Below are 17,234 nucleotides of genomic sequence, written 5' to 3'. Positions count from 1 at the left end.
TATCAGGTGTCTGTACTATTTCAGCCCCTGTGCAGTTTGTCTATACACTATATCAGGTGTCTGTACTATTTCAGCCCCTGTGCAGTTTGTCTATACACTATATCAGGTGTCTGTACTATTTCAGCCCCTGTGTAGTTTGTCTATACACTATTTCAGGTGTCTGTACTATTTCAGCCCCTGTGTAGTTTGTCTATACACTATATCAGGTGTCTGTACTATTTCAGCCCCTGTGTAGTTTGTCTATACACTATTTCAGGTGTCTGTACTATTTCAGCCCCTGTGTAGTTTGTCTATACACTATATCAGGTGTCTGTACTATTTCAGCCCCTGTGTAGTTTGTCTATACACTATTTCAGGTGTCTGTACTATTTCAGCCCCTGTGTAGTTTGTCTATACACTATATCAGGTGTCTGTACTATTTCAGCCCCTGTGTAGTTTGTCTATACACTATTTCAGGTGTCTGTACTATTTCAGCCCCTGTGTAGTTTGTCTATACACTATTTCAGGTGTCTGTACTATTTCAGCCCCTGTGTAGTTTGTCTATACACTATATCAGGTGTCTGTACTATTTCAGCCCCTGTGTAGTTTGTCTATACACTATTTCAGGTGTCTGTACTATTTCAGCCCCTGTGTAGTTTGTCTATACACTATTTCAGGTGTCTGTACTATTTCAGCCACTGTGTAGTTTGTCTATACACTATATCAGGTGTCTGTACTATTTCAGCCCCTGTGTAGTTTGTCTATACACTATTTCAGGTGTCTGTGTACTAGTTCTATGTGCCCAGTGTCTACCCCTGTGTAACATGTCTCTAGACACTATTCCATGTGCCCAGTGTCTACCCCTGTGTAACATGTCTCTAGACTCTATTCCATGTGCCCAGTGTCTACCCCTGTGTAACATGTCTCTAGACACTATTCCATGTGCCAAGTGTCTACCCCTGTGTAACATGTCTCTAGACTCTATTCCATGTGCCCAGTGTCTACCCCTGTGTAACATGTCTCTAGACACTATTCCATGTGCCAAGTGTCTACCCCTGTGTAACATGTCTCTAGACACTATTCCATGTGCCCAGTGTCTACCCCTGTGTAACATGTCTCTAGACACTATTCCATGTGTCCAGTGTCTACCCCTGTGTAACATGTCTCTAGACACTATTCCATGTGTCCAGTGTCTACCCCTGTGTAACATGTCTCTAGACTCTATTCCATGTGTCCAGTGTCTACCCCTGTGTAACATGTCTCTAGACACTATTCCATGTGCCCAGTGTCTACCCCTGTGTAACATGTCTCTAGACTCTATTCCATGTGCCCAGTGTCTACCCCTGTGTAACATGTCTCTAGACACTATTCCATGTGCCAAGTGTCTACCCCTGTGTAACATGTCTCTAGACACTATTCCATGTGCCCAGTGTCTACCCCTGTGTAACATGTCTCTAGACTCTATTCCATGTGCCCAGTGTCTACCCGTGTAACATGTCTCTAGACACTATTCCATGTGCCCAGTGTCTACCCCTGTGTAACATGTCTCTAGACACTATTCCATGTGCCCAGTGTCTACCCCTGAGTAACATGTCTCTAGACTCTATTCCATGTGCCCAGTGTCTACCCCTGTGTAACTTGTCTCTAGACACTATTCCATGTGCCCAGTGTCTACCCCTGTGTAACATGTCTCTAGACACCATTCCATGTGCCAAGTGTCTACCCCTGTGAAACATGTCTCTAGACACTATTCCATGTGCCCAGTGTCTACCCCTGTGCAACATGTCTCTAGACTCTATTCCATGTGCCCAGTGTCTACCCCTGTGTAACATGTCTCTAGACTCTATTCCATGTGCCCAGTGTCTACCCCTGTGTAACATGTCTCTAGACTCTATTCCATGTGCCCAGTGTCTACCCCTGTGTAACATGTCTCTAAACAATATTCCATGTGCCCAGTGTCTACCCCTGTGTAACATGTCTCTAGACTCTATTCCATGTGCCCAGTGTCTACCCCTGTGTAACATGTCTCTAGACACTATTCCATGTGCCCAGTGTCTACCCCTTTAAAACATGTCTCTAGACACTATTCCATGTGCCCAGGGTCTACCCCTGTGAAACATGTCTCTAGACACTATTCCATGTGCCCAGTGTCTACCCCTGTGCAACATGTCTCTAGACAATATTCCATGTGCCCAGTGTCTACCCCTGTGTAACATGTCTCTAGACTCTATTCCATGTGCCCAGTGTCTACCCCTGTGTAACATGTCTTTAGACACTATTCCATGTGCCCAGTGTCTACCCCTGTGTAACATGTCTCTAGACACTATTCCATGTGCCCAGTGTATTCCATGTGCCCAGTGTCTACCCCTGTGTAACATGTCTCTAGAGTCTATTCCATGTGCCCAGTGTCTACCCCTGTGTAACATGTCTCTAGACTCTATTCCATGTGCCCAGTGTCTACCCCTGTGTAACATGTCTCTAGACACTATTCCATGTGCCCAGTGTCTACCCCTGTGTAACATGTCTCTAGACACTATTCCATGTGCCCAGTGTCTACCCCTGTGTAACATGTCTCTAGACTCTATTCCATGTGCCCAGTGTCTACCCCTGTGTAACATGTCTCTAGACACTATTCCATGTGCCAAGTGTCTACCCCTGTGAAACATGTCTTTAGACACTATTCCATGTGCCCAGTGTCTAACCCTGTGTAACAAATGTCTGTAGACTCTATTCCATGTGCCCAGTGTCTAACCCTGTGTAACAAATGTCGACTCACCACGAGGCCACTCTGGTGGAAGGCGAAGGCAATGGACAGATAGTTGGACCCAATGAATGCCTTCAGCATGTTGGCAAAGTCTCCGATGTGAACATACCATTTTGGATTTCCTCTGAAACAGAAACAGGAACTGCATTTCAAGTCCTCCATATTTAGCACCACCTAAAATCTTTAACGAACTTCCCCTGTAGGGATTCTGGTAGAATGTAGGCTCCAAGCAACCTAGTCTGGTCATAAGAGGCTAACTTAAACGATCGCGTGTTCAGGCTCGGTGACTTGGTTGATTGCACGTCATCGTACCCTGACGACATGGATCATTCCTCACATTATCAAGCACTGGATCATCTGGTCCAGGCTATATTATTTACAGGCTCCCGACCATTTGCTTTATGTATGCTATATATATACTTATTACAAACTGTCAGTAACGGTTATTATGAACTAAATAAGTGATCCCTTTGAGTTCGTTATATCCAGTTTTCTGTAGTTTATAATCCTAGATAAATCCCTGGAACTGGTTAAGATTTCCTATTCAACTTTCAGAAATAACCTGTATGCATCGGCCCAACTATGACCATATTCGGGATATCTGTGGTAACTCTGCCAAGACACTGAATATATTTCTACATTAGCTGAGGCGTAGAAGGTTAGATACATAAATCCTCAAAGAATTGGAACATCGAGAAAATTACATTCATATCATTCAGGACAATTGGAGTAGGAAAGCTGGGTATTAATGAACTAGCTATGAGAGCTACTGACAAGTATTTCCCTTGCCTTGTGCAACATTCAAATGTTAAAAACACACTATGGTTACATCTTAAAAGAGCTTCTTGAAAATCTTTATAAATGTAATGTTATTGTTTAATGCAAACAATAGTCTACATATACATCATTTGGTTTCCTCAACAGAATAAAATCAGTGGTAATTGATACAAATGCCCTCAGTTCTACCAGGATCTTGTCCTACACAATTGACGTGTTCTAATTTGAAATAGCCTTGAGCTGACAGGAAGACATCCTGTATGTGCTTTACTTATTTTGTGAAATAAATGCAGCTCCAGACATGCTGGTCCTGGAAAATGACTGTGGAATATATGTACTTTATGAAACCCAAACCATCTAGATTATGATCAAACAAATCTAGCCAGATCTATTCCACATAAATATTTATCAGCACAATCAATCATGGTCTGCATTTAAGATGCTACTCATGAAGCACCACCTATATTCTATAACTAACTTACTCTGTTGGGATTCTGGGTTAGAATATAGGTCTCTAGTCTGTCATACAGACCCTGAAACAAATATATCCAATACAGCCCATGCAAGTCTATAATTTTTGGCAAGTCTATATTACTGCTGTATCACTGGCTGAAAATGAAAAAAAGCCTCTTAGGGGCTCCTTTTTATTATATTTAATACCTATTATTTAACAACTGTTTTCTTCTGTAAAATATGTTCACTTTAGAGACTAGATGTCAGTTTGATAGATCTCTAGCAGCCTATGCCGGTCTTAAGAGGTAACTTAATGCACCGGTTGTTCAGCATCAGGTTAAAAAAGTTAGAGGAGAGAAATATATTGTGTAATAAAAGATTTCATAGGCTGAAAGTTTACTGCCTGAAGTCTTACTAGACAATTCATCAGCTTCGGCCTTATTTTCAACCATTGGATTGAATGCTTTGTTGATGGTGTCTGTACTAGTGATTCAGATCTTAGACTGCCACAACTGTTCATTTAGCATAGGCCGTTTTCTGTTTTTCAATAATGCAAATGTTTGAAATATCATACCATAGTATGCAATATGATGCTTGCAAAGATATGCCAATATACTGTACTGGTGTTCCGCATAAATGGTGATGAAGCTGACAATAAAACTGTTACTGACAGTTCAGCCCACATTCAGCTGATGATCACTTTCATAGAAAGGAGACACGCATTTCTGAATATGCTGAGCAAACTTTTATTCGTATTTGAAATCTTAAAACTACACCAACTAAGCAGCATGCCTTACTATAACTCCATACCAGACAAGTGGGTAGTCTCATGAGCATAATCGTCTATCTGCCCAGCATCCTGTTCAGGTCTTCCTACAGTTATGATTCAACAACCCAATTGAGTACTTTTGTCCTTATATTTCAAAATCCATAATATATGGAACAGTTACATGTGAAACCAGACCCTGGCAAAACTAAGGGTCACAACCCTCCACAGCAAGTTGCAGTGCTAGGGACCTCTGTCAGCCATGCCCCCAAATAACATAGATGAACTGACATTGCACTGAATATTCCTACTATTGTCCAGGTACAATGCCAGTGTATTTCCTGAATAACAAATCTCCCCTCGTGATCCTCATGTGATGTATAAAGAGCATTGTTAGTCAGAAAGGAAACCTACAGAACTAAACACCAGTTGACAACATGACTTCCCCTTAAATATTTATTGACAAGTTAACCTTACTAGCTGATTGTCAGTGAATGACTAAGTGCCTGGCTTACGTCATCTGCATAACTAACCCTGTCATAATTTTGTCAATAGGGAAGCAGAAAGTGAAAGGCTGCCCTACCCAAAACTGGTCTGCTAAGCTTAACAACAAATCATTAAAAATGTAAAGAACAGTATTCTAGACTGACAATATTATCTATTACATGTAGAATCATTTAGTTATAGAAAAATTTTAAAAAAATTTAGAAGTGGGTGCAATAGCTTAAGCATCCAGGATGGTCATAAAGGACTATGTGAGTTAAATAATGATGATGCATTGTGTGAAATATGTAAAGGGCCCTACGGTGAAACTCTCCTTGATGGGAGAGTCAAACACCTAACATCTTACTTCTCTATCTATTTAACTAAAATTTAAATAATACAACGAATATGGTTCTCTATAAGTTTAACAGGAAGCTAATACTTCAATTTAGCTTACTGTTATTCTAACATAGGTGATGACAAGTTTACTCAAATAAAATAGTTCAAAGCAATCTAATAAGCTAGGTAGACATAACTTTTGTCACGTTCCCTCAAGCTAATGTTACCTTAGGCTAGTATTTATCTCTAAGCTATTACTAAAACTAATATTTTATATTTGCATTTTCCCTGAATCCTAATATATATTTTGATGTATATTTATATAAAAATGTGTATAAATGTTACACAATGATAACTTCTATAATAATCACTTGCTTAGGATCTAATTATTACATCAAAACTTAGTATAAATGTTACACAATCATACTTCCCTTGAATCCCCATAGGGTTTATCATGTAAGAGATACACTTCAGTATTTATGAAATGTGTGTTAACACCCGGTGAGTTCAAGTCCTCCCTACATGAATGATATATCTTACTATTCTGAAGATTGACATTTCCAATCAAAATAAATACTGTAAATCTTGAAATTAACGTGAGTGTGAATTAAATGCGGAAAATACGAGTGGTCTTAGCTTGCATTATTAAACATCGCAATTAGATCAACAATAAAACATTTTGGACAGCAAAAATACCAATTTAGACATATGCTGAAAACAAACAACTAAGTATTCCACATCAGTGTTTATTGAGCAGCATTTGTAACAAGAGAAGAAGAAGAAGAAGAAAAATAGTTTATTTAAGTGTCCAGCGGTGTATACATAAAATTACTTCAATTTATACAAGAGGTAAAATATATTAAAAGATATACATCGCCCGGCCAGCGTGGGCCTATTAGACACTAATGTTCTTAAAAGCACCGCAAGTGCTAAAATAGTTATGTTGGACAGTGGTTTATTTGTTAATGGTGCACAAAATACGAGATAAAAGTATAATGCTCGTACATTTATGACAAGCATTGCCATACAATGACATGTTTTATCAAATATAAAATATACAGAGGCATACAATACTGGAATGGGTTTATGACACGTTGTTATATAACCTACGTTTGTACATGGATTTAATTAGTGCAGCTACAGAATAGGATAAATTATCGCACTTCATAAGGAATGTGGTTTGATCTATAGGGGTCATGAGACAAAAATTTGGGCAAAGAGACGAGGCATAACCCCAGACATATTCTCGTTGATCTGCATAAAGAAAACACGTTGTTAAGAAATGAACCTCGTCTTCGATACTGTTTGTATTACAGTGTTTACAAATACGATTATGTAAGGGAATTTTTGGTTTCAAGAAACGACCGAGTTCAATTTCCAGAGGGAGGGTACCACATCTAAATTTAGCAAATATACTACGGTGTTCTCTGTTGGCTAAATCAATGACATATTTGGAGGTACTTAAAGACGTTTTAAACAAACGATATGTTCTTAACTTAATACCATTTGTTAATCCTCTGTCATCCCAGAGCTGTTCCAACCATAATTCCTTATCCTTATTGATGAGTATATTTCTAGCAAGGTCGAAGTCACAAGATAATAGGTTAGTTATAACAGAAGTAATTGATTTCACATCGAATAATTTCTTAACTGAATTATCCCATGACTTACGAAATTTAGATGACCATCTTTGCACTATATGCATTAGCCTGTTTTCATCTGCCAAACTCAGCCTTTTCCAGAAACGTACTATCTCAATTTTTTGCTTTGTATAGTTAGATGACCAGCCCATTTCCCCCCTTACTGCCAAATTAGGTGTTTTGTTGCCTACTCCCAAGAAAAAGCGGCAAGCTCTATTTTGGATAGCGTTAAATACAACTAAATTCTTTGGTGCCCCAAATAGCTGAACCATATGATAAAATTGGTTGAACTAAGTTATTGTATAATGTAGTGAATACATCATAATCCATGCCGCCCACCGCTTTAAACTTACTGATAATTACCCCAAGTGCCCTACTGGCTGATTTAGATATTTCTTTTGCTGTATAATTCATATCTAAGTTTTCATGTAACCAAAGCCCAAGATACTTATATGAATGAACAATTTCTATATTTTCCGCACCACAAGTAAAGTGATAGGATGACTTAACAGAGGATATGTTACGATAATGAACAATTTTTGTTTTTTTTGCTATTTATTTGAAGGCGCCATTTCTTGCACCAATTGCCGACACAAGTATATACACAATATCATTCAAACACTAATTACATCCTGTGAATTCACACTGCCGGGGTCAAGACAAGAGTTCTACTCACTTATGTCATCACTGATCACACCTGCAAGTCCACACAGACACCGGCCACGCAACACAGTGTCTTTGTTCTTTGGCGATTGCGCAGTTGGGTTTAACACCGCTTTTAACAGTATTCCAGTTATATCACGGCGTGTCAGCTTATCGTGGGAGGAAAGCCCAAAGTGATCTGGTCTCAGACGTTTACCACTTCGGTGAAACCCACGAGCACAGGTATGGTGCTGACAAACCTAGAAACATAACTGGGGCGAACCGGGATTCAAACCCACAATCATAGGTTACTGGCGTGCCCAAGGGAGGCAACTCTGCACAGCGAATCACAGCGCCTTAGACGACTGGGCCACTCGCGCCCCCGACCCCCCTTGAAAGCCCCCTAATTCTAGGCAAGAAAAACTAGCAATATACGGGATATAAAGAACTATTGTGTATGTGGATAACGTGGAAATCACACCTGTGCTATTATCTGAAATTCATGCTTGTTTGTCCCACTGTAAGTACTGCCTCTATGCACTGAACATAGAGGTTATCTCGCAAGTGTGTTTCGGGATGAAGACACTGGTATTCTGTATTAGATAGAAACATTGCATTTAGCGATCCAAGGCAAGCAAAATACATAATGTTTATTGTTAATACATATAGACACTGATTTTTATTATCTTAGACTATCATTATGATAATATCAATAATTTTTCCAGAACCCCAATGGTCAATTGTGACTCGATCGGCAATAGACAAGGATGACACGATGTCTGTTGATTGATTGATTGATTGATTGATTGATTGATTGATTGATTGATTGATTGATTGATTGATTGATTGATTGCATACTCAGCAACATTCCAGCTATGAAACTTCAGTCTGCAAATAATCAAGTCTGGACCAGACAATCCAGTGATTGACATCATGCACATCACTCTACGCAATTGGTCAGCGAGTCTGACCACCAGATCCCATTAGCTGTCTCTTACAAGCATGGGTTGCTGAATGCCTATTGTAACCAAGATCTTCACAGGTTCAATCTTTATGAGCAGAAGAAAACACAATATTTGACATTAGCCAATGATAGACAGATACTTATTCAACAATACCAGTCCTTAGTCCTAAAGCGTCATCTACAATAGGGTTAATAGGGCATGTAATCCAGTGGTCATCTAACAGACAATGCTGCTCAGTTTCTGCGTATTCCACTCTCCCTGGCGTGTAATTCCGCTCATACTTGTAATAATAAATTGTGACTTGATACGACAACGTCATCACATGACAATCTGCCCGACAATTCAAATATGTGAATTACTGGGCATGTTCAACATCTTGGAGGTAAAAAATTACTATTTTGAAAATTCTTGTATTAGACTATGGTCTGATTACAACGATTTATTCATACAAAACTAATTACCAGTTACGTATGTAACCAATGACATCTCGACAAATCTGTTCTAGTTAACTTGCCTAATTAATGTAATGTGAAATAATTCGATAGAAATGTTGATGTTATGATGAAAGATGTCAATCTGTCCACGTTGTAATAGATCATGACAAAATAATATTAATATTTATCCAAATATCCTGACACCAAGGTTCTATACTGATACTATTTTTAATATGATAGTTACATTTAACAATGCCATAACATTGAATATCACATGAAAACTGCCTTGTTCAAAGAAATAAATACAAACATTTGTTAAAGTACCAAATGAATGAAATTTATTTTGATTTTTATAACAAATAATCTGACCATGGTTGAACAGATCAATGATTGTTTAAAGGTACTACATTCACATATGACACATGAATAGCTCCCCTTTTGTGACAGAGGACTTTAAGTGTATCTGGGGAAAAGCAGGTAAGAGGCAAGAGGCAAGATAACAGAGGCCTACAAATTAAAGGGGCACTGATCTAACGCAATTCCCCGGGACTGGTTGTTGCCTTTGTTATTGTTTTTTCCCAGTGAATACCCGGATGTATAGCAGAAATCTAGACTAGTTCGCGACCTCTGCTGCGCCATTCGTAAGCGCATTAGTCACTTTTATGGGTAGTAATAAGGGTGTATGGTCACATTGATCAACAAAATGAAATACAGTTTTCGAGATAATAAGGAAATGTAGGTATCTTTGTGAGTAGCATCGGTAATGGTGACGAAGTTTTGATAAGTCACTTGCTTGGTAATTTTGCGATTTTCGTTTACACTATTTTGACTTGCAACACAAAGTATATATTTCACCTGAGCATATGCTTTTTTATAGTGTGTATATTTTTTTACTGTCAAATGTGTAACAAATTTATTAAACGTCTAAATATTCAGTTATTTTACAAAGTGACTGAAAAACATTTCCATCTGTATTATTATGACAACGAATTCCAAACAATTTGATGTTTAATGTCATCACCAAGAGACTGAAAATGTAACGTTGAGAAGTACATTTCTAAGTTGTTTGGCTTTTAATCCTACATAATAATCTGTTGTGATGTTTGTAGGCCCTTTTGATCGTCTTGATCAATCTGGACAGATTTTTTAGTCAAAATGACTGAAATATTTACACATTTTATAAATTGCCTGAGAGAATCACATTTTACAAATTGACGGTAATATATACACGCTTACAAAGGAAAAGACCTGTGACAACAATGTCTATCGCGCATTGAAGAATTTCCCAACCAAGACGTAGAGAAACAAGAACGAATCGGTTCAAATGAAGGAAAACAAAATGCAGATATCATAATTACAACCTACCAAATTTATGTGTATAAGTTTTAGGCAGCTTCCTCGTTCGAGGAATGTATCCGTGAATATCCACACAAAGGAACAATATCCCACTCGTCTGCAGCTGTACAAAGAAACTTATTCGCAGCACGTGTCTCAGTAACAATCAAATATTTTAAAAGATATATATCGTTTCGGGATATTATAACCCGTGTTCGTTTCTCAACTGATCGCTTGGATTGTTTCAGGTGTTTTACATAGGTGTCAAGTCTCAATGGTCGGCTGAGAAAGCTCACGTGACAACTATTTTCATAGCGTCCACGGTTCCTAAAAATTCCATTGAGTGATAGATAACAATGATCAATCAATCAACGTTTTATCAGTTAACCCTTTGAACAAAGTATGTTGTTTTTACATCGGCACTTCGCGCCATGATATGAGTGTATTCCCTTTGTTTCAGTAAACCTAGACATGTAAACACTCACTCTTGACATATCCACTGTGCAAGATAACAGTGATTAATCAATCAAAGTATTTTCTGTTAATCCTTTGATGACTAGGAACGATCCGTTGATTTAGAAAAAAATGTAAATCAACTGATCATTCATCTCTTGCTGGGCTGCCACATGCATATTACATAACACACATTTCACCTCACTTCAAACCTGGATTTAGATTGAATAATTACCCCAGACACAATAAATGCCAAATGGGAACCTTTGTCAGGTAATATAAGTGGTGCTACCACTAATTGTACCTGTAATAAATTCATTAACTGAGCATCAAGTGAATGACGACAAATACACAAGTGTAGGGTTTTACGAGAAAACGTGGATGACAACAAGGGAGTAGTAAGCCGAAATCCGAAAATGCTTTCACTGCATGGATACTGTTTTTAGTATTAAACTATAACCATCTGGGGTATTTCCAAATGACGACATCCGATGAGCTCCCTTGTTCTTTTTGTCTGTTTGTTTAGGCTGAAGAAATGAATTAACATGCGCCCTTTGTCGAAATCTTTATAGATCACAGTTAACCAATCAGTGTTCAAAAATGCGTAAAACAAATATTGCCTCCAGCCTCCAAGTTTATTTAGCTGTCCTTGCAGACGGTACCCCAGTCTCTGCTCACGCTCAGTTTCGTTGCGTATCATCCGGGTACTCACGGGGGAAAAACAATAACAAAGGCAACAACCAGTCCGTTAGATCAGTGCCCCTTTAAAGCTCTGATTAGTCGGATAAAAGGTCGTTCTGACGTGACCCCTAATGGGATGATCTTTGTTTAGCGGAAGAGAGAACTAAGATTTGATTTTAATGAGATTAACTCAAAATTAACATCACTCACAAGGTCATCAAATGAAATAATACAAATGGAAATAATCGATCACAGATGTTTGATTCCTTGGTTGGAAAAATAAAACCACCCATCACCACTTCTGTCTTCAAATGTTAGTAGCTAGCTTATATATATTAATGTAAGCAAATCCACATTATTAAGGGCTTTAGGTATACATATTGTAACAAATTTAATATGCCTTAATAGCAGGATGATTAATAATGGTATGATAAACAACAAATACACAAAACAAATACAATTTTAGTTTATCTTCTGAAATCAAAGGCTGCCAATGCATCATGGGAATTATGACAATACAAAGGTTTGTAAACACAGAAAGCATGTTAGGCAATTGTGGAAAAATTGTTGAGATATAAAGTATTGATTACCTTTGTGGATGAAGGACCTGAAAACTAAGCATGTAATCACGCTTGTATTCATTGTAAATCTGTCATATATTTTCAGCCTTTCAGAAACATAACCAAGCTGCAAATGTTCTGTTGATATATAACAGTCAAACTACAATAACTATGACTTTTAACGAGTCAATGTATAGCATTAATGATATATGTATCCATACTCTATCATCTATGGTTCATCGTAAGGTATCAGTAGCAGTAATATGATCTTGGTTGCTGTAAACAATGGTCAGTTAATGTCATCTGCTGATCAGTTCACGCACAATTTCGCCAAAAAGAATGTATACGAACAAACTTTTCAATAAATCTCATAAACTTCATTACAAACATAAGTCCAGATACACAAAGAACACTTTTTATAACTAGAGTGCAATAATAGGATTAAATTGCGTAGTTCAGTACAGATTTGTTGGCATGGCAATTCCAGTGTTATGTGCTCACGGTATTGTCTTTGCGTTGGTGAAAAAACATCCAAAATCATTAGGGCATGTGCTATGTGCTGTGTTTTGAGGAAAATGTGTGCGCTTTACGGAAGAAATATACTGGTAGTACATGGTTAGAACTTAACACTAGCCTGCTAGTACAAATTCCAGCAGGCTAGTTCCAATTTCCACATTTCCCCATTATTTTAACATTACAAGCACATTTTATCTTCGCCCGTAGTAGTACAGTAGCATATGCTAGTTACCTGGGAGCCCTTGTACAAGACAGCCTTCCTACGACTGTGGTAAGTTCAACGATAACCTTGTGTATTAGCAATGAGAAGCATAACCAGAATACCATCTACATTCGTGACCTAGGACCCAATCCACTAAGTGTTTGGAGTGCTACAATCAATGCTAAATGTGCCATAACTTTATGAAAAATCTTCAGTAATCAATAACGTTTTCTGAGTAAACCTATTTGTAAATATAAGAGAAAAGTTACAAAAGGTCTGGGCCTATGACAGCGACTGACAATAGTTAAGATGCTGGGAGGACACAGTATGCTTCAAATATAGATTTATAATAGGGTAATTTGGTAGAGCTTCAGCTGCGACCTTACTTTTCCTGAAACCTATTGTTTTGCATCAACATGATCAAAACCTCCAAAGCACATTAATGACCTCACAAGACAAACATGAGAAGAGTTGAATTTTTCTGCTGTAATCTACCACACTGTCAAGTTGAGAGAAGTACTATTTCTATCAAGGGTGGGGTCAGGTAGTACTGAACAAGCAGCTATTTCTGAAAAAAAATCCGAAGATTAAAAAATAACCGAAGACAGACACTGGGCATCAAATTCTTCCTTCCAGTTCGCATATTGACCATGAAAAAAGAAATAAGATAATAAGTTTGATTACAACTAGAATGTCTTTTCTCTGAACTTAACATCAAGCTTTTAAGAAGACAGGACCATCCTTTTTTATAGCAAAATATGGAAAATACAGTCTGATGAACAATGCATCTACACCATATTCTATCTATAGCTAATTCTGTACAAACAGACTGGATGTGTGATTTTGTCCTACGATACTGCTCATGTGCACACTATACGTGAGGTTTACCTGTTTAGTAATACTGTTATAACCTAACACATGATTGACCAAGTTCTGATACACATGGTTTATACATTAACATGAGTCTTGCTTGATAGGTTACTGAATGTTCTAGTTCCTGTATTTTTGGTTACCATGGAAATAAATTGCATGTAATTCAGTGGTATTTAATAGGCTATCCATGTATTCTTTTGTGTTTGTTTCCACAAACCGAAACAATAATTAAAAAACCTGCATCAGAGCATTTAGATCCCCAATTTTCATGACATGCTGTAGCCCCCGGTTGTTCTGGCATTATAAAGCATACAGGACTAAATTCTACTGCTTCTACGTTCAAGTTTGAATGATTTCCATATGAAACAAGCAGACCAGCACAATACTTTTTGTGACAGCTGTCTACTGTAAAACAACACTTTTTTATAACTGTTTTGTTGTTGCAGGAATATATAAACACATGTGACGATTCATGTGACTGCACATGATTCCATGCCTGACAAAATCCCAAGTTTAAGTTTCCTAATTACCGTATTCAACGTAATAAGCGCCCAGGGCGCTCTCAAAATTAGAAATAGGGGGCCCTTATTAGAATATTATTTTGGTGGAAAAAAAGAGAGTTGAAAGATAAATTTCGTGGTTTATGCTGACACACTGAAATGTTTAGATGCGACAGATACATTTTTCCAGAATTTAATTGCCCATAATTAAGAATGCATATAACACACGATTGCATATTATACGCGAATAAATAAGTCTTGTGTATATTGATCAATCGGAAGGAATGCTAATTGGGATTGTTCACTAGCCAATATATTAGCAAATATCGCCGTGGGCGCTTATTACGTCGAATACGGCAACAGTTTTTCATTGTATCTTGTTTGAGTTATACAAAAGCATGATGCATGTACTTGTCAGGAAGCTGGAAGTGTTGCATGAACAGTAGCACTAGCAATAATTTTAACACATAAGCTGTAAATTGTCCCATCTTATGAATTAGAACTGATACTTTGTCCTATAACAATGGGTACTGTAACATTCCTGAACCTGGTGTAGCAATTTTCAAGGTATATATTTATAGTACTGATTCATAACAATTAATTTATGGGTCATCATAACAAATTTGTCATCTATCATATCTATTCTATGTGAAAGAACTGGCACATGATTCATTATGTATTTAATATATGGATCAGCCAAAGGAAATTAGGAAGAATTCACCTCTAGCAATCTAATGTTAATTACACAAGATATATAGCAGGCATACAAAGTGAGACAGACAAAACTTAGACATTTCTTAAGTCTTCAGTGACAAAAATTATGTCCGATGCAATTCCTTATTTTGACTTGTACCATATGTTCCCATATTTTTTTGGATGAACAATTGACTTGCCTTTGCATGTGTTTGTGATGGGTGCCACTGGTTGGACAGGATACGCTCACCTTTTCGCGAACACCTGGTATCATTACTATATGATAGTGATTCATAAACACATATTCATGATATAGTCAGAATTGTACAATCAACTCTGCTTTTTGTAGAGATTTCTATTTGATTTGGAAATGGTTTTGTCGCTTTATTTCCCACTATGTATAGGGTGTAGGATAATTTAGGATAAAACAAACAAAATGCAACAAGATAGGCCATATTCAGAGTTATACACCACTGATCATAGCCAACTAGTCTGCAGCTCAATTCGGACTAGTGGACTATGTAAACTAAAAAGATTTTGGACCAGTTGCCATGCCTTTCCAAGCTTGATATTTGAAATAAAGTATAATGTTGATGTAAATAAGCTTAGCAGACATCCAGCTTACCGAGCAAGTGATTATAAAAAATGCATTGTTTAATCGTCAAATTATATGTTTCGGACATCATACATTTTCAGATGTTTATCATGATGTATTTCACACTGTTATGAGGGGTGTGACATCACACTGACATGGTAAATACTCGACTGATGGCTTGTTGTTTCCATAAAGTTGTTGTTTATAGTTAAGCGAGATGTATTACAGTTGTTTATCTGATTAGTGAGAAAACTATGAATGTTTCATGCATCTATGACTACAGTATCTCAGATCATATCATTGATGTGTGTTTGTCATTATGTTTTTTAATTTGTATCAAACATCTTACAAAAGACATGACTAATACTGTGTTCATACTAAACATTGATCTTCCATCAGCAGATACACTAACAATTATAGTCTGTGAAAACATTTTTCTAAAATAATTGTATTTTTTATTTCAAAAGAAACTTCGCTCTTCTGCTGTTTTCATAGTGGAATCAAGGAAACTAGACTTGGTTTAGTTTTATCTACACTTGCCTAGGCTTTTAGTAAGAAAAATATTAATGTTTATAAATTTCACAGTCATGGCGCTGGACTAATCATCAGCTTGAGTAGTTGTTTAACATGACACGTTCAAATCAGAAGCGAGTATATAAAGTTGAGTATGACAGTCAATTTTCGTCATGACCCTCTCCATGCATGTTATTGTCAACCCTGCTGAACCTTCTTTGATAGGCATTTAGAAGTTGGAGTACTAAGTAAGGATAAGAATTTATGGATGAACAACTTCTTTATTACAATTAAGAGCAACGTTTCGGTGTAGGTTCTAACACCGTTATCAAGCAAGTGAGAACCTACACGAAACGTTGCTCTTAATTGTATTTGTCATTATGTTTTTTAATTTGTATCAAACATCTTACAAAAGACATGACTAATACTGTGTTCATACTAAACATTGATCTTCTATCACCAGATACACTAACACTTATAGTCTATGAAAACATTTTTCTAAAATAATTGTATTTTTTATTTCGGTGTAGGTTCTAACACCGTTATCAAGCAAGTGAGAACCTACACCGAAACTTTGCTCTTAATTGTAATAAAGAAGTTGTTCATCCATAAATTCTTATCCGTACTTGCTGAACCTGTTATCAGCTGGTAATATTTGCCTCTCGCGGACCCAGCTAACCGTAACAAATCATGTGGTAACTTTCGACTGAGTAGGTGAGAAGTTTGTGTATCGACAACTCTAACTTTTACTTAAACCCAGGCTCATGTATACAGCATAAACTTAGTAAAAGGTCGGAAAATAAGATCATCTGAAACATATAGATTTATATCGATATTTTTTTTATAAAATAATGATTCAATGAACTGTATCCAGGCATAGCCAATATTAATAAGTTCACACTTACCTGGTTTCTAGTCCTTCCATTTTCAGTTCTTTTAATTAGTTACTGCCTAATTTCCTTGTGAAATCAACGCTTCTTTTCCTCGGATTCTAGCATTTGAACAATATTTCTTGCGAGTGAGTACTCCCAACCAGAGGAAAAACTCAAAATCAACGCGTGCTACATTTGC

General features: G+C 37.2%; 1 protein-coding gene across 2 annotated transcripts in view; it reads right to left on the bottom strand.

Moving 5' to 3' along the window:
* The window catches only part of LOC124110806 (amino acid transporter ANT1-like), a 37,604-nt gene extending 20,373 nt beyond the window's left edge, over nucleotides 1–17,231 (bottom strand). The window contains exons 1-3 of one of the 2 annotated variants that reach the window (XM_046470223.2): nucleotides 17,069–17,231; nucleotides 12,302–12,325; nucleotides 2,756–2,867 (exon numbers count right to left, since the gene is read on the bottom strand). In XM_046470223.2, coding sequence (XP_046326179.2) covers nucleotides 2,756–2,867; nucleotides 12,302–12,325; nucleotides 17,069–17,088 — 156 coding nt within the window. In that variant the 5' untranslated portion in view covers nucleotides 17,089–17,231. The remainder of the gene's footprint in view (nucleotides 1–2,755; nucleotides 2,868–12,301; nucleotides 12,326–17,068) is intronic. The other variant, XM_046470224.2, reaches the window with a different exon arrangement.
* Between the last annotated feature and the right edge of the window lie 3 nt (nucleotides 17,232–17,234).

The sequence above is a fragment of the Haliotis rufescens genome, unplaced genomic scaffold, assembly GCF_023055435.1.
Source record: "Haliotis rufescens isolate VD_foot unplaced genomic scaffold, xgHalRufe1.0.p SCAF_62, whole genome shotgun sequence".
Taxonomy (NCBI): Eukaryota; Metazoa; Mollusca; class Gastropoda; order Lepetellida; family Haliotidae; genus Haliotis; species Haliotis rufescens.
This window is presented reverse-complemented; position numbering and strand designations above follow the sequence as displayed.